We start from the raw sequence: 18,730 nt of genomic DNA, 5'->3' as shown, positions 1-18,730 counted from the left end.
AGCTGGTATTCTGCAGCCATCTGCAGGAGCACTAAAAATCTGCCAGGTAACTGCTGAGCCTGGCACCATCGTGGGCTTAATGCCTGCTAGTCAGATAGGCATTAAAGAGCAATTTAACATTCAAAAGAGTAATTACAACAGTTCAGAACTGTGAGGCTCAGACGTGGGTGGTTCTGTGCAGGTCTTGGAGCTGCTGGGGAGTTGGCCAGATCTCAGTTTGGCAGGGACGGCGTTGTGCAGCATGGTATGGGGGAGATGGAGTGGAAGGCTGCCAGGAGCTGACAGGAGGACATCCAGGGGTGATCTAGAGAGGGGAACAGGTATTAGCCCTGGGAGAAGGAGGGACAGAGGCCCTGGAGAAGTGTCTGTGCTGTTCAGTTAGTGAATTTTCCTGGATTACAGGGGAGGACGGCGCAGAACTTTGCCAAGAGTTCTGCTGCGCTGGCGGGTGAATCTGCACCAGTCGGTATTTTGTCCCAAGTCTCTGCTCAGCTTCTCACTGAGCAACAGACAGGTAAATTGGAAAGGATAAGAAGGATCAAAGGAAAGTAAACCTGTCCTGAAACTGAATTTTCAGTCAAATCCGGGAGCCATTGTTTAAATGAGCACCAGCGTCAGTGGGACAGCCAGGCCACATCTGATCAGACAGGGTAAGGCTGTGCAGCAGCAATGCAGCCTCTTGGTACGGGCTGTTCACAGGAGATCTCTGCACATGAAGCAAAACTGAGGTAGCGGGTGATGTGAATTAATACCCAGCTATATTAAAAGTGATATGACATTGCAGGAAATCTTGCACCGTGATGTGGTTTCTTTTTCCAAAAAGATGTGTATCCTATTAATGGTCTTCTAAAAGAAGAGAGGTGTCTGTGGATCCTGTAACTGCTGGAGAAAGGTGACAGTTTTTATTATTGACCCACAGTGGCAAAGGTGGAAGGGTCTGGAAGTTGTAAAGAGATGAAATGACAGGCATAGGGGACCCATCTCATTTGTTACAGTGTTTTCCAGAGCATCTCTGGGTGGATGAAAATTACTATTTTTTTAAGGCTATTCAATAACCTTGCTGTCTTGTTTACAGGTGAGGGAGGATATTATAGATTTTTATCTTCTGAAGTGCAGCTAAAATGGGGAAAAATTAGATCACTGGTTCAGTGGATGAAATGTTAGACCATATCTCTTAATCTGGGAAGACCAAGTACTCTGTGCAGCAAACTTTGCTTCCTGTTCTGTAAGCGAGGAGACCGATGTCTGGAGTAGCTAACTGCCGCTCCCTAAAGCCAAGTCTGGAAAAAAGCAGCCTTTCATCTTGAAAAATCATGTGTCAAGCCAGAACCAGCCGTAACATCACGTTTGCTTTTTTCTTCTGTTCAATGAAAGGCGCTTCAGTGCGATATGAATATGCTACATGGTTGAGACTGGAATAATCGCAACGTAATCCTTAATTCAAACACAGACATTAAAGGTTCCCAGCCTGCAAAATACTAATCTTGTATCCATGGTCATCATCTGCAAAGGTGGAAGCAGCTTTAGCCTCCATTATGCAAACAGAACCACTAGCAAGCTTTTCCCACTCATCAGAAAATAAATAAATACACTTGGATTCTCGGACAAGAAAGAATCTTGCTTTATAAAAGCAGACACCAACAGATTCAAAGACACGTTTAACAGTTCATCAGTTGGCACGGTGCTGCTTTAATCTGATTTGTCATTTTTCTCCCTTGTGGAGAACACGTACCCTCCCTCTTGCATCCCTGCTTGTACATATCAACCCCTGTTCCTTTAAAGAGTCAAAAGTCTTAATTTAGCACTGTTGGTAGGAATTAAGGGTGTGATGTTCTCATTAATTCAAAGGTGAGTAGCCTGAAAACGCAGGGTGACTCCTAAGAATAGCATGATCAGCGGAGAGGTCTGAGCCTGTCTCTTGGACGAGCGGTAGTGCCAGGGCCTGCCCCAGGCATCGCGAGTGCCCGGGGGGCAGCTGAGGGAGGACGAGCTCTCCGAGACAGTTCTTCCTACCTAATTTGCTAGTTCACGCCCTCAAGCAGGACTTTTACCAGCGATGTTCTCTGATCTTCCCATCTGCATTCTTACTATCTAAATGAACGCTTCCTCTCCTTCAGTTGGTGCACGAAGGCGTTTCTGTGCCAGCTGACAGGCAGTGGCTGCCCAACCCCTCCGAAACTCTGCTGCAAGAACCTTACCAAAGGTTACGAGGGTAGCAAAGCTCTGTGCAGCCACGTTCAGGGGAGCTTTAGAGCTGTAGTGGTTCCCCTGCACCGCCTGGGGGGAGGAGGAAGAAGAGGGTGGACAGGGTAAAGGTGTTTTTAGTTTGCTTTTATAGTTCCTCACTGCTCTTGTCTGTTAGTAGCAGGCAATAAATATTAATCTCCCTACGCTGAGTCAGTTTTGCCCACGACAGTAACTGATGAGTGGTCCCAGTCCCAAAGAGTGATCCCCTTTTCATATTTTCTCCCCCTCTTTGAGGAGGCGACGTGGGAGAGCGGTGCAGTGGGGTTCATCCACCACCCCTGCTTCCCAGCCACTGTCCTCAGCGATGTCTCGGGAAGCACGGCGCAGGGCATTCAGCTCTCGGGAGAGTACAGTTTGACGAGGTGCTGCAGCTCGGTGGCGTAGCCGGTGACGGGGCAGCGCTGGTGAGCCTTCACGTAGCTGTACACGCAGCGGTAGCAGAACACGAAGCCCGACGTGGACAGGGCGGTGGCGTTGACTCGGATTTTGCGGCACAGCGGGCACACCGTCTTCAGCTTGGGTAAAAGGACCGAGCCCTCCCCATGGTCGAGATGCACGGGGGGCGGCGGAGTGGGCAGCGCCGTCAGAGATTTGATCGTTTCCTGGTTTTCCGAGGAGTACCACCAGTCCAGGAACTGGAGGAAGAACACGGACACGGCCAGCCCGCTGGACAGGGAGAAGGCAATGCCACCCAGCGCTCTCCTCGCCGCTGACTGCACTCGTGTTTTAATGCTGTAGCAGGGACAGAAGATACGGAGAAATCATTAGTAAGGCACATCACTCCGTCTGCAAACCATAGCAAAAAGGCTCGGGGAGTAGCAGGGCACTGCTTTCTACGGCTTCTTAATGCTAAGCTGTGACACCAGCGTATCCCTTGTTTGTAATGAAAACATCTAGGGGGGTTCAGATTCTCTGTATGATAAGAAAGCTTCAAGTCTTGTTCCAACTAAACCAGGAGAGTTTGGATTGAGGGGACCCGGACCACAGATCATTTCACCCCTGGATCATCATTTTACAGAACACTGAGTGTGGTAATGACTGTGTTGCTGCTCAGGAAAATCGAGTACCAAGGTTCAGTCCTGTTAGCAACATGTTGCAGCCAGCTTCCTTTCGGAGCACGCAGGTAAGGACTGAACGGATGGGGTGCCAAAAAAAGAAGGCAATTTTATTACAACAAAATCCTGTAGTCTCTGCTACCTGTTTCCTCATCTACACTAATCGTGTTCCCTTTTGGAGCATGTTTTGCAAGAAGTAAACTTCACCTCGAAGAGTTTCTGCAGAACAAGACGGTTTCACTTGCAGAACCACCTCTAACTCGACACCCCCACAGCACCCTCCAGAGCGCAGCCGCCACGCCACGTCCTGCCGTACCTGTGTGCCTGCCCTGAGGCGGGTACAGGCACCTTCCTCTGCAGGCTCTGGATGTCCTCCGCAGTCAGCCTCACCAGGCGGACGCCAGCTAGCCGCAGCAGGGGCGAGTGGTGCTGAGCCTTCCCGAGGATGTAGCACAGCTGCTGGATCAGGAACCAGCCCTCCCAGGTCATGTGTACGAAGGGGTAGGCGGCTAGGAAGGCTTTGTAAAAACGCTTCCAGGATGACGACGGGGGGTGGATGGAGTACTCGTCCTCCTCCCGGAGGCTGGCCACCAGCCTCTCCAGCTTCCCCTTCAGGTAAGGGACGAGGACCAGCAGCAGGAGGGACTGCCAGTGCTGCTTCTTGGGCAGCCCAGCGGCCGCCAGGGCTGGCCGTTCGCGGCCTTCCAGCGGGACCCTCTTCAGGCTGTAGAAGTTCTCGGAGAAGGAGGCGCTGCAGGTGGCCAGGTAGTGCTGCTGGAGCAGCAGCTCCAGGACGGCGTACGCCTCGTCGAACCAGCGCCACAGGCAGCCGAACCGCCCGGGGTTGGACTCGGCCAGCACCTGCAGCGGGACACGGGGCGGGGACGGAGCTGGAGGCATCGCGCTGAGTTACGGCCGCTATAAAATCATCGCTTTGGTTCGGGGCTGGGTGCCTCCAGTTTGCGAGGCTGCCCCGCGAGTGGGGCAAAAAAAGGTGAATTTTGGTGAAGGAAGGCTCGGCAGGGAGGCACCAGCCTCAGTATCTGTGCAAGGCAATCACCCACGCTGCCCTCAGCACCCTTGGGCGCCCACCACCTCTCCCTTCGCCTTTGGCTCGGGGCTGGGTGCCTCGGGGCTGTGAGGCTGCCCCGCGAGTGGGGCAAGAAAGGTGAATTTTGGTGAAGGAAGGCTCGGCAGGGAGGCACACGCAGCACGCAGCCCCAGTATCTGTACAAAGCGCTCACCCACGCTGCCCTCGGCACCCTTGGGCGCCCACCACCTCTCCCTCCACCCCTGCTGCTCCCACCTGCAGCACCCCCCCCTCCCGGGGCGGCAGCACCCATGGGTGCCGGGGGCACCCAGCGCAGCCCAGGGGACGGTCCCCCCCCCGGCTCGGGGCCGGCTCGCAGCGGCCTCACCTTGGCCAGGTGGCGCAGGGCAGGCCGCAGCGCGGCCGTCAGGCTCTCCTGGGCCACCGCCTCGAAGACGCTCGGCCGCTGCCCCCCGCCGCCATCCGCCGGGGGCGCCGTGAGGTGGGCGCCCAGCTCCGCCATGGCGCCCGCCCCGCCGCCACCGGGAGGCGCTCTGGCCCCGCGCCGCGCCCCTCTCTATGGTGCTTGGGGGGGGGGGGGGCGGGGGGGGCGCTTCTCGCGAGGCGTCTCGGCAGCTTCCGCATCCGCGCCGAGGCCCCGCCCCGCCCCCGCCCCCCCCCCGCAGAGGAGTGTGCGGAGCTGTGAGTGGGGGGGTACTGGGGGCACTGGGTAGGGGCACTGGGGGATACTGGATGGGGGTGCTGGGAGGGGCTGAGGGGACTGGGAGGGGTACTGGGGGGAATGGAGGGGGTACTGGGAGGGGCTGGAGGCACTGGGTAGGGGGTAGTGGGGGATACTGGGAGGGGCTGAGGGGACTGGGAGGTACTGGTAGGGGTACTGGGGGGCTTACTGGGAAGGGGTACTGGGGGATACTGGGAAGGAGTACTAGGGGGAATGGAGGGGGCACTGGGAGGGGGCATAGGGAGGGGCTGCTGGCATTGGATAGGGGTAGTGGGGGATACTGGGAGGGGCTGAGGGAACTGGGAGGTACTGGGAGGCTTACTGGGAAGGGGTATTGGGGCGTACTGGGGGGAATGGAGAGGGTACTGGGAGGAACTGGGAGGGGGTATAGGGAGGGGCTGGGGGCACTGGATACGGTTACTGGGGGATACTGGGAGGGGTTGAGGGGACTGGGGAGGGTACTGGGGGATACTGGGAGATGATACTGGGAGGGGTTGGGGACGCTGTTGGGGGTACTGGGGGGCTTACTGTGAGGGAGTACTGGGGGATACTGGGAGGGGTTGGGGGCGCTGGGGATGCTCTGGGTGTGGTACTGGGGGATACTGGGAGGGGGCACAGGGAGGGGTTGCGGACGCTGGTGGAGGTGTTAGGGGGAACTGGAGGGATACTGGGAGGGGTTGGGAGCACGCAGTGGGGGAATTGGGGGGTGCTTGGGAGATACTGGGAGGGGATGGGGGTACCGGGATGCACTGGTGGGGTACTGGGAGGGGATACAGGGATAGGGTGGAGGCAAAATACTAGGAGGGGTTACTGGGAGTGGATGGTGGCACTGATGAGGGACTGGGAGGGGATACTGGAATAGGGTGGGGTGATCACTGGTGGGGCACTGGGAGGGGGGTCCTGGGATAGGGGGATCTGGGGGGGCACTGGGAGGACTGGACAGGCAAGTGCAGATGTACTGGGAGGGCACTGGGAGCGGGCACTGGGCAGGAACGGGGGATGCTCCTGTAGCTGGGAGGGTACTGGGAGAGGTGTGGGAGGTGCTGGGGCGCGGGGGGTGCGAGGGACCGGGCAGGGGCCGGGCTCCTGCTGCCTGCGCAGGATGTCGTGGGGGCATGGAGGGGCTGGGGGGGCACAGCGGGCACGGGGGGCGAGGGGCAGGGAGGTGACGGGGGGGCACTGGGAGCACCCCGGGGCCGGGGCCTTGCTCCCAGCACGTGCTGGGCGGGCGGAGGGCTTCTCGGGCACCGCCCCCCCTCGCTGCTTCCTCGCTGCCTTCGTGTAGCCGCGGGTTGGGCTCGCTCCGCGCTGAGACGCGGAGGCAGCGCTGGCGGCGTGGGGCTCTGCCACAGCTCCTGGAGCAGCTCCTCGGTTTCGCCCCCTGGTTCGCTGGGCGCTGACCGGGAGCCTCCTGCTGCCAGCTGGGGCGCCCCGTGCCCCTTTGTGCTTTAGCAGCTGCGGTCGGACACAGGTCTGATAAGGAGAGGGCAATCGGGTCCGGATCTTCCCTAAAAACCCAAGGCCGTTTGTGCCGCTGCCGTGAACTCTTCGGGCTTTACGGATTTAGGCTCGTGCACAAGAAGCTGGCATTTCCCTGAGTTATTTAAAACCTTGCTATTTGTAAATCCGGGCTGTTTGGTTTCTGGCCTTCGTGTGGGGCTTGCTGCAAACGGCGCTGAGTCTGCGTGGTGCCTGAGAGCGCCTCGGCTCCGCTAGCAAGCTGCCTCTGCACAGCGTGTGAGGCAAAAACCCGTGTGCTCGGGAGGAAAGGAGCTTTCTTTGTTCCTGCGATGCACCTGGAATGCGGTGGTGGGCTTCTTGGACTAAGGCACATCTCTTTGCATCTGTCTGAAGGGAGGTGAGGCAGGCAGGCGCTGTAGGTTGCCTTCTCTGAGCAGCTCTGTGACCCTTCCTCCTGTCTGCAGGTGGGATCTGAAGTCAGGAGAAGCAGCGAGACGGCCTGCTCTGGGTTTAAAGGTCAGCGCCGAGACCAGCAAGGCTTCTTCCTGGGCGTAGCTGAACACGATTGGCATGAGGCGTATAGTGTTGTGCTTTTTTTTTTTTTCCCCTGGATTTCTCTGTCATCTGCTCCTTTGGTCACTGTAAATGCGTTCGGACCGGCTCAGCCGGGCGATGTGACCCAGGCCGGCGACTCCCCGCGCGGTGCCACCGGGAGCAGCGAGGCCGCGCTCCACGCCTCTTGGGCGGCTGCGCTCCGTGCGTGGCCCCCTGCCAGCCTCTCTCGTGGGGGGAAACCTCGAGGTCATCTTCTGAGCTGGGCTCCGCTTGAAGGCCTGTGTCAGCAACAGCGCTGCAGCTGGACCCGGGCTGTGTGTTTAGCTATAAAACGAGGCCCGCAGCAGCATCTCCTTCAGGGATGGTGGGAGTTGTTGCTGGGAAGGTCACCGTGTTGTGCCTCCTGTGGCTCGCCCAGCCCAGCCCCTGGTTTAGAAGGAGGGCGACCCTACCCTCCCCGGCAGGAGAAACACCTCCAGAGCTGCCCCCGGGGGGTTTGCTCAGCCAGCGTGGCAGAAAGGGAGAAAAAACCAAGCACAACCCAGTCCTGGTGCCTGGTTAGGAGACGCGAGGACCCAGGCAGAGGGCAGGAGCTCCAGGGGGCTGGGCTCAGCGACAGGTTGCTTCTCTGCCTGCTCGGCGCTTCGAGGAGACCACAGCCGTGCTGGAGGCCGGGGCATTCGCCTCAGCTCCTGGGGGATTTAACTTCTGATCGGAAAAAGGATGGCGGTGGTGGCAGGGCTGGTTAAGGGATGAGGAAGGAAAGCGTTAGGGAACAGCGAGCTGGTTGCGCGGCTGGGTCTCGGGGTTCAAGGCCGAGCTCATCCTTTTGGTGCTGGGCCAGCAAAGTATGAGTGGTAAGGAGGCAAAACAGGCAGCGTTTAGGGAAAAAACTGCTTGTTGCTTTGCTGGTGGCATTTAACGTTGTAGAGCTACATACAAGAGGGAGGGGAATTGGGCAAAAAGTAAGGAAAGGAGGGAAAGATAGGAAAAAGCCTGTTTGGATGTGTTGAGGGTCACGGGTCCTTAGCAGATTGTTTCATGGAAAACAGCACGCTGCCCACTCCCCTGCTTGTTTTTCAGGCAGCGCTTGAAAATTGTTTGAGTCATGTTTGTTAGCGAGCTGGCAACTGCAAGAATAAATGATGGCTCGTCACATATGTTTGGGCCATCTCTGGGGTGTGATGTGTTCAGCGTTTATTTTCGTGGAGCTGCTGGGACCCATCTCAGAGCTCTGTTAAGCACTCGCTGGCCCGGCAGCGTTTTGTGGTCCACAGACGTGCAGGGCAGCCCTGAAATAACAAGCTCGCGTGTCTGCCAGAGGTGCGATGGAAGGTCTTGGCAGAGGGATTTCAATTTCAAGCTCGAGAGAGCTGAAAAGTGAAGGCTTTGCTTTGCAATGAAAACTGCTGTCTGTTTTCCAGGATTTAGGAAGACCAAAAGTAGGAAGAGAAATGACAGAGCCTCGGGGAAGGTGTTGCAAAAGGGCTAATGGTTCTTTCCATCGAGGTGCAGCCTGGAGCAGTATCGTTAGGGGGAGTTGACAGTTTCCTTTGTCTGAAATGTGGACTTCTCGCTTCTAGCCGAGATATTAAATGGGCAGTGCTTTATTTGGAAAACAAAATTGTGTACCTAGGGGAAAGACAAGTGCAGCAGGTGTCAAGATCTGCTGAGTACAAGCAGTTAAAAACTTCCTTTTCCGTCCTCAGATTGAGAATTTAAAAGGCTCTTGTAGACTTTTCCAGGCTGTTGTGTTGTGTTTTCACTAACATTTTCCATGTGAGCCCTTCACATCCCTGGGTTTGCTGAATAACACCAGCAGCAGGTGCAGGACGAAGGCTGTGGAACTTGTGCGCATGCACGTGGGGCGTTTGTTTCTTCCCTTACATCATTTGCTCACCGATCTGTTGTTCCTCCAAGTTTCTGGGTTGCAAACTGGCTGTTGCCATCTCCGCTGTTTGACTCTTCTTTTATACTTTCATTTTCAGGTGTCTTGAGGAGCTGGAACCATGACGGACTCCAAGTACTTCACGACCAATAAAAAAGGTGAGCGTTAAGCAGGTGCAGTGGATCGGAGTTGGTGGGTGGCTATTTTTACACGGCTTTTTAACTGCATGCGGAAGAACTTGTGCTTTTCTGTTAGCTCTGTCCCTGATTCTCATCTTAATCATCCCGGGAGAAACTTAAAGTAGGTCACATGGTGGTAAGAGACAAAACTGGTGTAATACACAGTTTTGTGATGCACTAAGTGACCCAAATTGTTGCTTTTTCAAGGATCAGAGAACAAAACATTGGGATGTGTGTGCAGGTATGGTCAGAAACAGAGGTTTGGTTGTAGGCTGAGAAGCTCAGGACTGAGGATGGTTGTTCAGATGGGCATCACGGGATTAAGTTGATGGAGAGAGATTAATATTTAAGGTGAAAGCATGCATCTCTGCATCAAGCTTGACACATAGATAATGGGGTTTTCTGCTGCTTCTTCCTTCAAAGTTGCAGGGAAATACATTTGTTTTCCACGTGCTCCATTTAACATTAACTGGACTTCACTGTATGTGTGGTGGTCACCTCTCTTCTGGACAAACAGGAGCATTTGAAAACTGGAAGGGATCCCTGGGGCTGTTTCACCCATTCACCTCCCCAGGGCAGGACTTGTTTTGCTGGAACAGTCCCAGGCAGATTTTTTTTTTTTTTTTTCTTTTCCCGTAATGTGTTCTCAAACAAAACGTTGTTTATCCTAGCTCTCGCTGGCTGCAGTTTAAGCCTGGTGTTGCTCGTCCCTTCTCTGGGAGATGTGGAAATGGTTCACATTAACCTCTCCTTTTCAGAACGGCTAAGTGTTTCTAGTGAACGCTCGCTAGAGAAAAACCACAGTGTTGATCTATTTATGAGCTCGTACGGAAGCGTAATGAAACATAAAATAAGCAAATGCAGTTCGCTTCATTCCGAGGAACACCTCTGGCTGTAAGTTCAGTGCTGAAGCATCAGCTGTGTTTTTCTGAGATGCCTGCAAGAGGCCAGGGCGCACCAGGTGAGCTCTGGTGAGCAAGCTGCTGCTCAGCACCGGGGCATGATCTCGGTGCGAGTGACCCTGGCGTCTCTCACTCAGGCAGGAGGTGCTACAAGTGGTCACTGCCCTCGGCTCCTCAGAACAGTAACTTCTGTTCTTTGTGTTAGTCCTTTCGTGCCGGGCTCTTCGGTAGTTAGTGCTGCTGCTCTGACAGAGTGGCGTTGGTGCGTAGGAATCGAAGGCTGGGGGCTAGGATCTATTTTGTCGGAGACATTTTGATATTTGTAGTGAACGTGTCCTTCTCAGCCTGTAGTTTCTAGTGGCAGTGCTGCTCGCTGGCCTTCCTGGGAAGCTGTCTGTCACCGAGGAGCGTTACCCATCTCGCACCGCTGGCTGTGTCTGGAACAGGCCTGATAAGCTGCTGTTTGCAGGTCTTACTGTGTTTTTGCAAACTTGCTGTGCTGCTTTTGTGATCCAGCCTGAGCTGCTTTCCCATGCAGCGGTATCTGGAAGAACTGCCACCATGGCAAAGGCTGCTCTGGTGACCCCAGCATCAGGGCGAGCTGTTGCTACTTGCTGCTTTTCTTAGTAAGAGCTCTGTCTTTCTAGCCTGGGAGGAATTTATTCCACTGGACTAAATTTGTGCTTTCCCGTTTCTGTGTATCATGGCAGTTGTGCTGCCTTTTGTTCTTCTGTTTTCTCACTGTCCCTGCAGGAAGCAAGTGCTGATGGGCAAAAGTTAAAAAGTCTGGGCTAAATTCCTAGCTAAGTTCGTTTTTTCTTGCAGGCACCATTCTGGTGTCTCCAAATACCTTCTCATTCTGGTTATATAATGGTAGTCTCTGAGAAACAGGCGCTACAGGGATGTGATTTAGTGTTCTGAAAGTGGGAGAGCTGCAACGTGCAGCGTGGTTCTTGTTAACGGCTTTTTCATTAGCAAGGTGTAGCCCATGTCATTTTGAGTGTTGCAGCCTTGTTTCTTGTTGCATCACGTTCTCCATAAAGTCTGACAGCTTCCACGTGCATTGGGTTAATGGGAACAACAGGCCAGAAGAGTAGAAAGTCACTTTCAGGCTCTCTCTAAAGCCAGACCTTTTTGTTCTCCCAAGAAACTCAATCTGTTTTTTTTTTTCCAGGAGAGATTTTTGAACTGAAGGCTGAACTCAATAATGAAAAGAAAGAGAAGAGGAAAGAAGCTGTAAAGAAGGTTATTGCAGCCATGACTGTGGGGAAGGATGTCAGGTAAAAGCAAACTTCACCTGTAGCAGCTCTGGTTCTGCTGGGCCTCAGTCAGGTGTACCAGGCACACATCTTTGTCAAAGGCTTCATGGCAGTGTGGTCTGTTGCCACGGAAATTAAGATAAGGTTGCAGATTTAGAGTTATGACTTCATCTTAGGATGGAGGAACAGATAAACTGGAGGGAAAAAAAGGTAATTTTTTTGTCCACGACTCTTGACCTTCATGGTTAGATCTCTACATCATTCCTGAGAGCTGCAGATGTCCTTGTGTAACTTTCTGCTTTCTTTTGCAGTGCTGTTTAGAGGCTGACACTTGATATTTGAGTGAAACTCAGCTTATCGGTGTTTAATCTCCTAACCTCTTAAGGGTTTACCAGCTTCTTTGTAAATGTCTTGCATTACCAAAACATTTTACCAAAGCATTCATTTTTCTTGTTGGTTAATTTCCAGGGCTGGCGTGGTGAAATGTTCTTGTTTGGTGAACTCCCCCGTTAAAATGCTTTCAGAAAAATTCCATCAGTTTTCACCTGTTCCAGGCACTGATCTATGTAAAACCCATAAAAAAAATTAAATGATTAAACTTATAAAACTGTTTTGGGAGGGAAGTGACTTGTCATTAGACTGCACAATAATTAGAGTTGAACTTGTTTTCTTGGCTTCCTTGGTATTGTTGCTGTTCCTTTGCATACCGTGTAATCTCGCTGCTTTTTCTCTATTCTTGCTTATCTCTTGGCTGTCCAGCTCGCTGTTTCCCGACGTTGTGAACTGCATGCAGACTGACAACTTGGAGTTAAAGAAGCTGGTGTACCTGTACCTGATGAACTACGCCAAAAGTCAGCCAGATATGGCCATTATGGCTGTCAACAGCTTTGTGAAGGTAACTTGTTCCCACAGCTCATCAGAAAACGGCTCAGCACAGCGATTGTCACCATTTCTCCTTTGCCCATTAGCCTTTCTGAGCTGTTGTTGACCTCTGCTTTTGGACTGGAGCCTCTGCTTTGGGAGGTGCATGTAGGGTAGTAGGAAATAAGGAGTTGGCAGATTCTGGGACCTCTACGTATTGCAGAGGAGATGATTTAAGTGCTCCAGAAAGTGGCTGTGAGGGAGCAACCTCCAGGAAAAGCTGCTTCTATTGGTTTGCTGATCATTGTTGAAGACCACCTGCTGTCACTGGATAACAGAATGGATATTTTTCATCTTCCAGCCTCTGTAGTAGCTCTGTCATACAGATAGCTACTTTTTTGTATGTCTCAGCTGTGTGCTGTATGGAAAACCGTTATCTGTGGTGAAAATGAAAGACAGTTCAATGGAAAATAACAGCCTGATTGTAGTGTTGTCTTTAGTTCTGTTGTCAAGTTGCCTCTCCTTATCTAGGAATGTTATTTCGGTCTCATGTTATGTAAGTTAAAACCTGGCGCTTAGAAAAAGTTTGAAGCTCCTCCTAAAGCATTACAAAATCCCAGAAACTGAGGAATCTGATTGTGGTTTGAGTTTCTAGTGTGGTGTGTGAGGCTGAAAGAGGTGAGAGGAGCTAGGCTGAGAGCAGGCCTGTTCTGGCCAGAGATAATGTCCCTACCTCCCTCTGCAGGCTCTTGGAAGGAATATTGTTGTCTGGCATATCCTGAAAGCGTAATTCTGTTAGAACAGGCTAACAAACACATCTGATGTCTATTTTGGCAAGCTGAGGGACAAGTGTTAGTAAAGAGCAAGTGTTGTGCTAGTCTGCCCTAGTTCAGTGATTTGCGTCAAGTTCCCAGTTCAGGGTGGTAAGAGATGTCACTTCTCTTGTGTGCTTTGAAATTGATGCCTTTGGATGTGTTTCAGCTATAGGACGTTAAAACAGTGAAAGGTAAGTGTGCCTTACTCTTCTGTAGGTCATTTTGCATCCATCCTATTATAAGGTGAATATGGAGTAGTGTTGCTCAGAGATGTGGATAAATTGGGTGAGGTAGGCTAAGAGTTTAGCTGTAAAACCTACTGAATTTTTAAAGTTGTGTGGAAAACTACGTAGGTTTGAAATATAATTATCTCGTCAGAAAAGTACCTCTAGACTAGCCTTTGCCTAGTGCTTCTTTTATTACAAATTTAAGGGATGCTTATGTCTAGACCTGATGGCCTGTGAAAAATAGGCCTTGTTGACTATAGTGTTACGTTTAATTGTTGACTTTTCCCATTATATTATCTTGCTCCTTTCAAACAGTAAGGCTGGAAGCCAACATTGTATTTTGTCTGAAAGAAGCCTGTAGATGGTGAGAGATCCCTTTCCAGCACAGCTGGGCTTTAGATTTAGCTGCTAGATCATGATGAAGGAGGCTTTGCTTGGGGAGAAACAAGGGACACAGAGATCACAATTTTACTTTTTGCAAGCTGTCATAGCCTGAAAACATTCTGAGATGGTACAGAACATTTCTGTGAATCAGTAAGTTCCACCTTTTGTCCCCAAACTGAATTCACTGCCTTTTTTAGCACTTAATCAGAAAGAATGGCTTTTGTTTGAAATAAGAACGGCGTGACTCTGACCATAGGTAAGACATTAGTGGCTAGTGGCACAGATTTGATGACTGCATGTTCTGCCCCCTTGCAGGACTGTGAAGACCCAAACCCTCTCATCCGTGCTCTGGCTGTCCGTACGATGGGATGCATCAGGGTGGACAAGATCACAGAGTATTTGTGTGAGCCTCTTCGCAAGTGTCTGAAGGATGAAGACCCTTACGTTCGAAAGACTGCAGCTGTCTGTGTGGCGAAGCTGCATGACATCAATGCCCAGATGGTGGAGGACCAGGGCTTTCTGGATTCTCTGCGTGACCTGATTGCAGACTCCAATCCCATGGTAATGTACCTGTACTTCCCATGCACTGCCTGAGTTTGTAACAGGCAGAGAATCAGGAGTGTGAGGCCTTTTTAATTGCAGCTGATGCACCATGAGGAATGCATTAGGAAAATAGGAAATGGCTTCTGTTCTTAGGTCTGTTTGGGCTTTTGCCTGTTTTACCTGTCTTGAGTGCTGCGGCAAGTTTAACCTCCTGGTCAAATGACTCAGAAAAGCAGGGTGAGAAATATTCTTTTGGAGGCTGCTACTCTGGCTACAGCTCCTAGCTGTTGCCTTCTGCAGGCTTTGGCTCTTGGATTGAGAGAGTGGATGAATTCACTCGCTAATCCAGATAAATCCACTGGCCTGTAATGAGCGAAGGGAATTGCTGCTTGTGTTTTCAATAAAGTTAAATGAATTGTCAGAGAAGAGGTGGAGGTCAAGACCAAGAATTTCACAGGGGTAACTTACCAGCTAAATCTTGTTTTCACGGATAAGTGTCTATTTGCATACCAGGCATCTTGCACTTATTTTGCAATTAAAAGATGGTGGACAATGGACTGAAGTGCCCCAATGCATAATCCTTTCATTCAGTGTTTTTTTCCTGTGATTTGCCAGAATTCAGTGAGCTTACTGCTAACATTGTAACTCTACTGAGAGGGAAAACTTCCACAGTTTGGTCTAACTCGGAATTTAAGGAAGTGACTACTTTTTTTTAAGCTCTTTTAGAGTACAGATCTGATGGTCTCTGCTTAGAGACATCATTTCACATCATTAGGTCTAACAACTCATTCTGTGCTGCATGAATCAAACCACGTAAAGCAACGTGCTGCCCTGCTATAGCTATCTTTGGGCAGCTCTGGCTAAATCCAGTGTGGGTGGTGAGGTACCACCCCCTGCAGTAGAGAGTGAAGGCTGCTGTCTGCATTTCTTATGGCTTCATAGCAATAAAACTAAAGGTGTCTGGCTTTCACAGGCACAAGTCCGTGAGCAGTGGTGCATACCAGAAGATAGAGGTGCTTATTACTGCTGGTATCAGTCTCTTTTACAAGCTCTTCTCTTTTTTATGCCTCCCCGAATTTATTATGCCAGGCTTCTGCATGAATACTGATGACTACTTGAAGATGCTCTCTCTGTCTTGGTAATTTTGAGCCATAAGGAGAACACCTGCTTTTTATAAATTTGATATTGAGAGTGCCTTACAGCCTCCGAAGGTACTTGATTGGGCTGCTTTAACTCCACTTAAATACTGGCCCCGACCTTTACTAGTTCACAGGCAGTGATGGAGAGCTGTGGACAGGCATATAACCTACTCGTTTCCTAGCCTTGGTTCCAGCTTTCTCATTTTCTTCTCCTGATTCCAGCCATGTGGATGTGAGTTGAGGAGCTCAGACTGAAGTGATGCAGTCCTTAAGGAGAAATTAATAAGGTTTTGCTTGCCCTTTCTGCTCGTTGATCTCTGTGGAACTGTTTTGGTACATGAACCAGTGGCTGTTAGGAGAGAACTGATATCTATTTCGAAAGCACATTAACTTAACACTGACTGAAATGAATGGAGAGAAAGGGAGAAATATCAAAGGGCAGTATATGCTTCATTTGATAAATAAACCAGCAAAAGTAGCATAGGGATTCCTAATCAAACATCAGTACAACTAACGGGCTCCCTGGTGGTAATGGAGATGATCTGGGACAGAAAATCTTTGCAGCTGAAACTCTGCAGGATCACAGGACCTGCATCACATCATGCTTACCTGCTCGCCCTGAAGCTGAGGATTCACAGCAGGAGAATGCAATTTGGAGGAGTGATAGTGAGGAAGGGGGGAGGCCTGTGCTGTGTTTTCGGATCTGAACGTAGGCATTCATAGATCTCCAGACTTGGAGAGGATTGTGTGACCAGTGTTTGGTGTACTGGCTTCCCAGGCAGACAGGGCGTTATGTTCTTGCTTTTTAAGCGTGCATGGGGAGAGATTTTTATCAGTTTTGGGACCATTATAGGTGCTGACTTAAGGCAGTATTTAATCTGGTTACAATTTTTAGTAAATACAGATGTTCCTTCTAGTTAAGTTTGTTGCTTTGGTCCCCTTTGTGCCTATAGCACAGTTGCTCCCCAAGTGCAGGAGTTATCCATGTCTAATTAAGTTCATCTTCTTAGTCAAGCTATCCAGATCATTCCTGCTTTCTCCATGTGAAACTCAAGTGGGGGTTCGCTAGCCAATTAAATTATGTTTATGTGCAAGCTGGTATTTATCAAAGTATTATTCCATGTGGAAATCAGGTGGAATGCAGCCCTGCCTGGAAGCTCCGATTAAGTAAAAAATGTGTCAGTATCAGATATCAAAAGAAAGATTAATGAAAAGAATGGTACAGATACATCCATCCTTATGGCATATTCGTCTGTAAATGGTGCATCTCATTTATTGGAACTTGTTATCTAAACTCATTCATGTTTTTATTATTATAAATGCTCCTCTTCTTTGATGTCTGGTGGAAACAGGCACATTAGACGTTTAATGAAGCAGAATGTTTTTAGAGAGGAAATCCACACTTGCTCTGTTCTCTGAAAAATGAGGATTTTAGGCAGGAGCTAAAAAAACCTCCTGTTGAAAAATAGTCCTCAAGAAGGGTTTTAGTCCTCTCCTGTAATTGGCTGCCTCTAGCACATGAGCAGGCACTCGCTGTTCAAGCTGGGTGCTGTGCAGAATAACAACTCCATCTGTGGCTTGTAATTGTGCAGAGATCAGGGTGAATGTTTCCGTCAGCTCAAATCACCCTCCTCACAGAGGTTGGTGATGCTAAGTTGGAGGTGACCTTGTCAGAAATACTCTTTTCATATTTTTGGAACTAGTAGTTTATTATCATAGAATCACACAAAAAAGGGACTGGGGATATTCAGGGCTGTTGAGATGCTTCCTTGAAGAGGTGCAGGGCTGAATCCTTTCAGATGAGCTTGCTTTAGCTGTGATTCAAGGGCTGGCACCTGAACGTGGTGGTTCACTACCTGCTTCTGCAGCATCTCTGTGGTAGCTTTGCTGCTTCTCCTGAGTGAATTAATTCAGACTCTAATTGCGTCTGTATGCCATGGATATATGTGGCAAGCTACCGTATGGGTTGGTGGCTTCCTGCGTTTCAGCTGAGTACCCGAGATGTCTCTCGTTCTGTGGGCAGTGGGCCAGTAACACGTACAAGGACGTGGTTCAGTTACTGCGTGGTTACACTGCAGAAGTCTGATTATGGTTGGAGTGTTTAATCTCATTTTGCAGGTGGGCCTAAATTGGTTGGGGCTGCCCTTTGTCACTTGGGATCCTGCTGAAGAGTTTCCCTCTGTAGAGTGAGGCTTCGCTTCTTCTCAGACGTGTCTCAGGGCAAACGCTTCTCCTTCACTGCTCAGCATTTCCTCATGTGAAGCTCAGCAGAACCAGGTCTGAACAAATACAGAGCTAGGGCCTGGACTTGTGTGCTCTTGGATTTGCTCCGTCCTAAGGGCTTTTCTTGCTGGTGACTTCGGTATAGTTCAATCCGGACAGCCTGTCCTCCCCCTGATCCTCGTGTTGCTCTAACAAAAGAGAGTTTCAGGATGACATCCCAGGGTTTCTGTGTTCTCGTTCACAGGATGGCAGATTTCTGCAGAATGCCGTTCACGCCCAGCGTTAGCACTAGCTGATAGTGAAGTGAGAGAGGTAGGTCTGTGAGGTGGCTGTTTATGGCCAGAGGCTCTCTGAAGTATTTCAGAGGACAAAATTCTTTTTCTTCATCCTCATGTTGTTTTATTCTGACACGTGTGCGTTGGACCTAGTGACTGATTGCCTGTCATTAGAACACTGCAAGCTCTGAGCCCTGGTGATGGAGAACAGGACCACGAGATGGCAGCAGCTTAAAACAGAACCCAAGCTGTTTATAGTTGGACACCTTATTTTGTAGCTAGTTCCCTTCTGGCTTTTATCACTGCACTTCTTGTTTTTGAACAGGAATGTAAATATTATCAGAAAAACCTAAGAGGAAATCCATCTTAAGCCTTACTAGTCTTTTAATATTTGAATGGAACAACATTTCCCTCTCCAAACACTTTAAATCCTTGATCTCCGAGGGTAACTCTTAACCCATGGAATGATTTTCTTGTCAATCTACCTGTGTTCTCCATGAGGCTTAAGTTTGGTTGGTGTCACCTTCTTCCAGTTCTCTGGGTGCTATTGGATTTCTAATTCCTTGTCGCGTTTCTTCTTCCTCGTATTCTGCCTTGTCACCGTGATGCCCTGGGTCGCAGCTTTCACAGGTGTGGCTGTTCTGCTCCTGTGTTATCATGGGCTGTGTGGACATACCACTTACGCGTTGTCCAGTAACATGTCATGTTTTTCACCATCTGTGCATCCCAGCTTATTGGCAAAACACTGCTGTGAATCCATACGAAGTAAACTGAGATCACATAACAAGCTGATCAGCAAAGGCACCAAGTGTGTGGAATATAGTTGCTCTTTTGTTGTGCCTCTCTTTTTGCCTTTAGCATTTAATAACACGCAGCAAGAAGGGAATCTATCGAGCCCTGGCATCTGGAGGAGACGAGGTTCCTCTTGATTTATTCACAATCCCC

At 50.4% G+C, this 18,730-nt stretch overlaps 2 protein-coding genes across 8 annotated transcripts in view; one reads left to right on the top strand and one right to left on the bottom strand.

Moving 5' to 3' along the window:
- The window catches only part of AP2B1 (adaptor related protein complex 2 subunit beta 1), an 82,867-nt gene that overhangs the window by 3,184 nt on the left and 60,953 nt on the right, over nt 1–18,730 (top strand). Inside the window, exons 1-6 of one of the 6 annotated variants that reach the window (XM_050714715.1) lie at nt 4,980–5,034; nt 7,000–7,051; nt 9,079–9,136; nt 11,234–11,339; nt 12,078–12,213; nt 13,921–14,166. In XM_050714715.1, coding sequence (XP_050570672.1) covers nt 9,100–9,136; nt 11,234–11,339; nt 12,078–12,213; nt 13,921–14,166 — 525 coding nt within the window. In that variant the 5' untranslated portion in view covers nt 4,980–5,034; nt 7,000–7,051; nt 9,079–9,099. The other 5 variants (XM_035559071.2, XM_050714717.1, XM_035559072.1 and 2 more) reach the window with 5 other exon arrangements.
- Nucleotides 1,050–4,907, bottom strand: PEX12 (peroxisomal biogenesis factor 12). 2 transcript variants are annotated; one of them, XM_035559074.2, is made up of 3 exons: nt 4,721–4,907; nt 3,619–4,163; nt 1,050–2,979 (listed from the first exon to the last, which is right to left on the bottom strand). In XM_035559074.2, the coding sequence occupies exons 1-3, from the start codon at nt 4,853–4,855 to the stop codon at nt 2,580–2,582; spliced, it is 1,080 nt and encodes a 359-aa protein (XP_035414967.1). In that variant the 5' UTR covers nt 4,856–4,907; the 3' UTR covers nt 1,050–2,579. The 2 variants fall into 2 exon arrangements, with proteins under 2 accessions (XP_035414967.1, XP_035414968.1); XM_035559075.2 differs by having other exon boundaries at nt 1,051–2,979; nt 3,619–4,270; nt 4,721–4,796.

Source organism: Cygnus atratus, chromosome 20 (assembly GCF_013377495.2).
Source record: "Cygnus atratus isolate AKBS03 ecotype Queensland, Australia chromosome 20, CAtr_DNAZoo_HiC_assembly, whole genome shotgun sequence".
NCBI classification, from domain to species: Eukaryota; Metazoa; Chordata; class Aves; order Anseriformes; family Anatidae; genus Cygnus; species Cygnus atratus.
This window is presented reverse-complemented; position numbering and strand designations above follow the sequence as displayed.

What these genes read in the sequence shown, in the direction of transcription:
- PEX12 (XM_035559074.2), bottom strand. Translation starts at nt 4,855, where the DNA reads ATGGCGGAGCTGGGCGCCCACCTCACGGCGCCCCCGGCGGATGGCGGC. An exon ending in CCCTGCGCCACCTGGCCAAG is followed by an intron (nt 4,164 to 4,720) that starts GTGAGGCCGCTG and finishes GTCCCGCTGCAG; the next exon opens with GTGCTGGCCGAGTCCAACCC. An exon ending in GCCTCAGGGCAGGCACACAG is followed by an intron (nt 2,980 to 3,618) that starts GTACGGCAGGAC and finishes TCCCTGCTACAG; the next exon opens with CATTAAAACACGAGTGCAGT.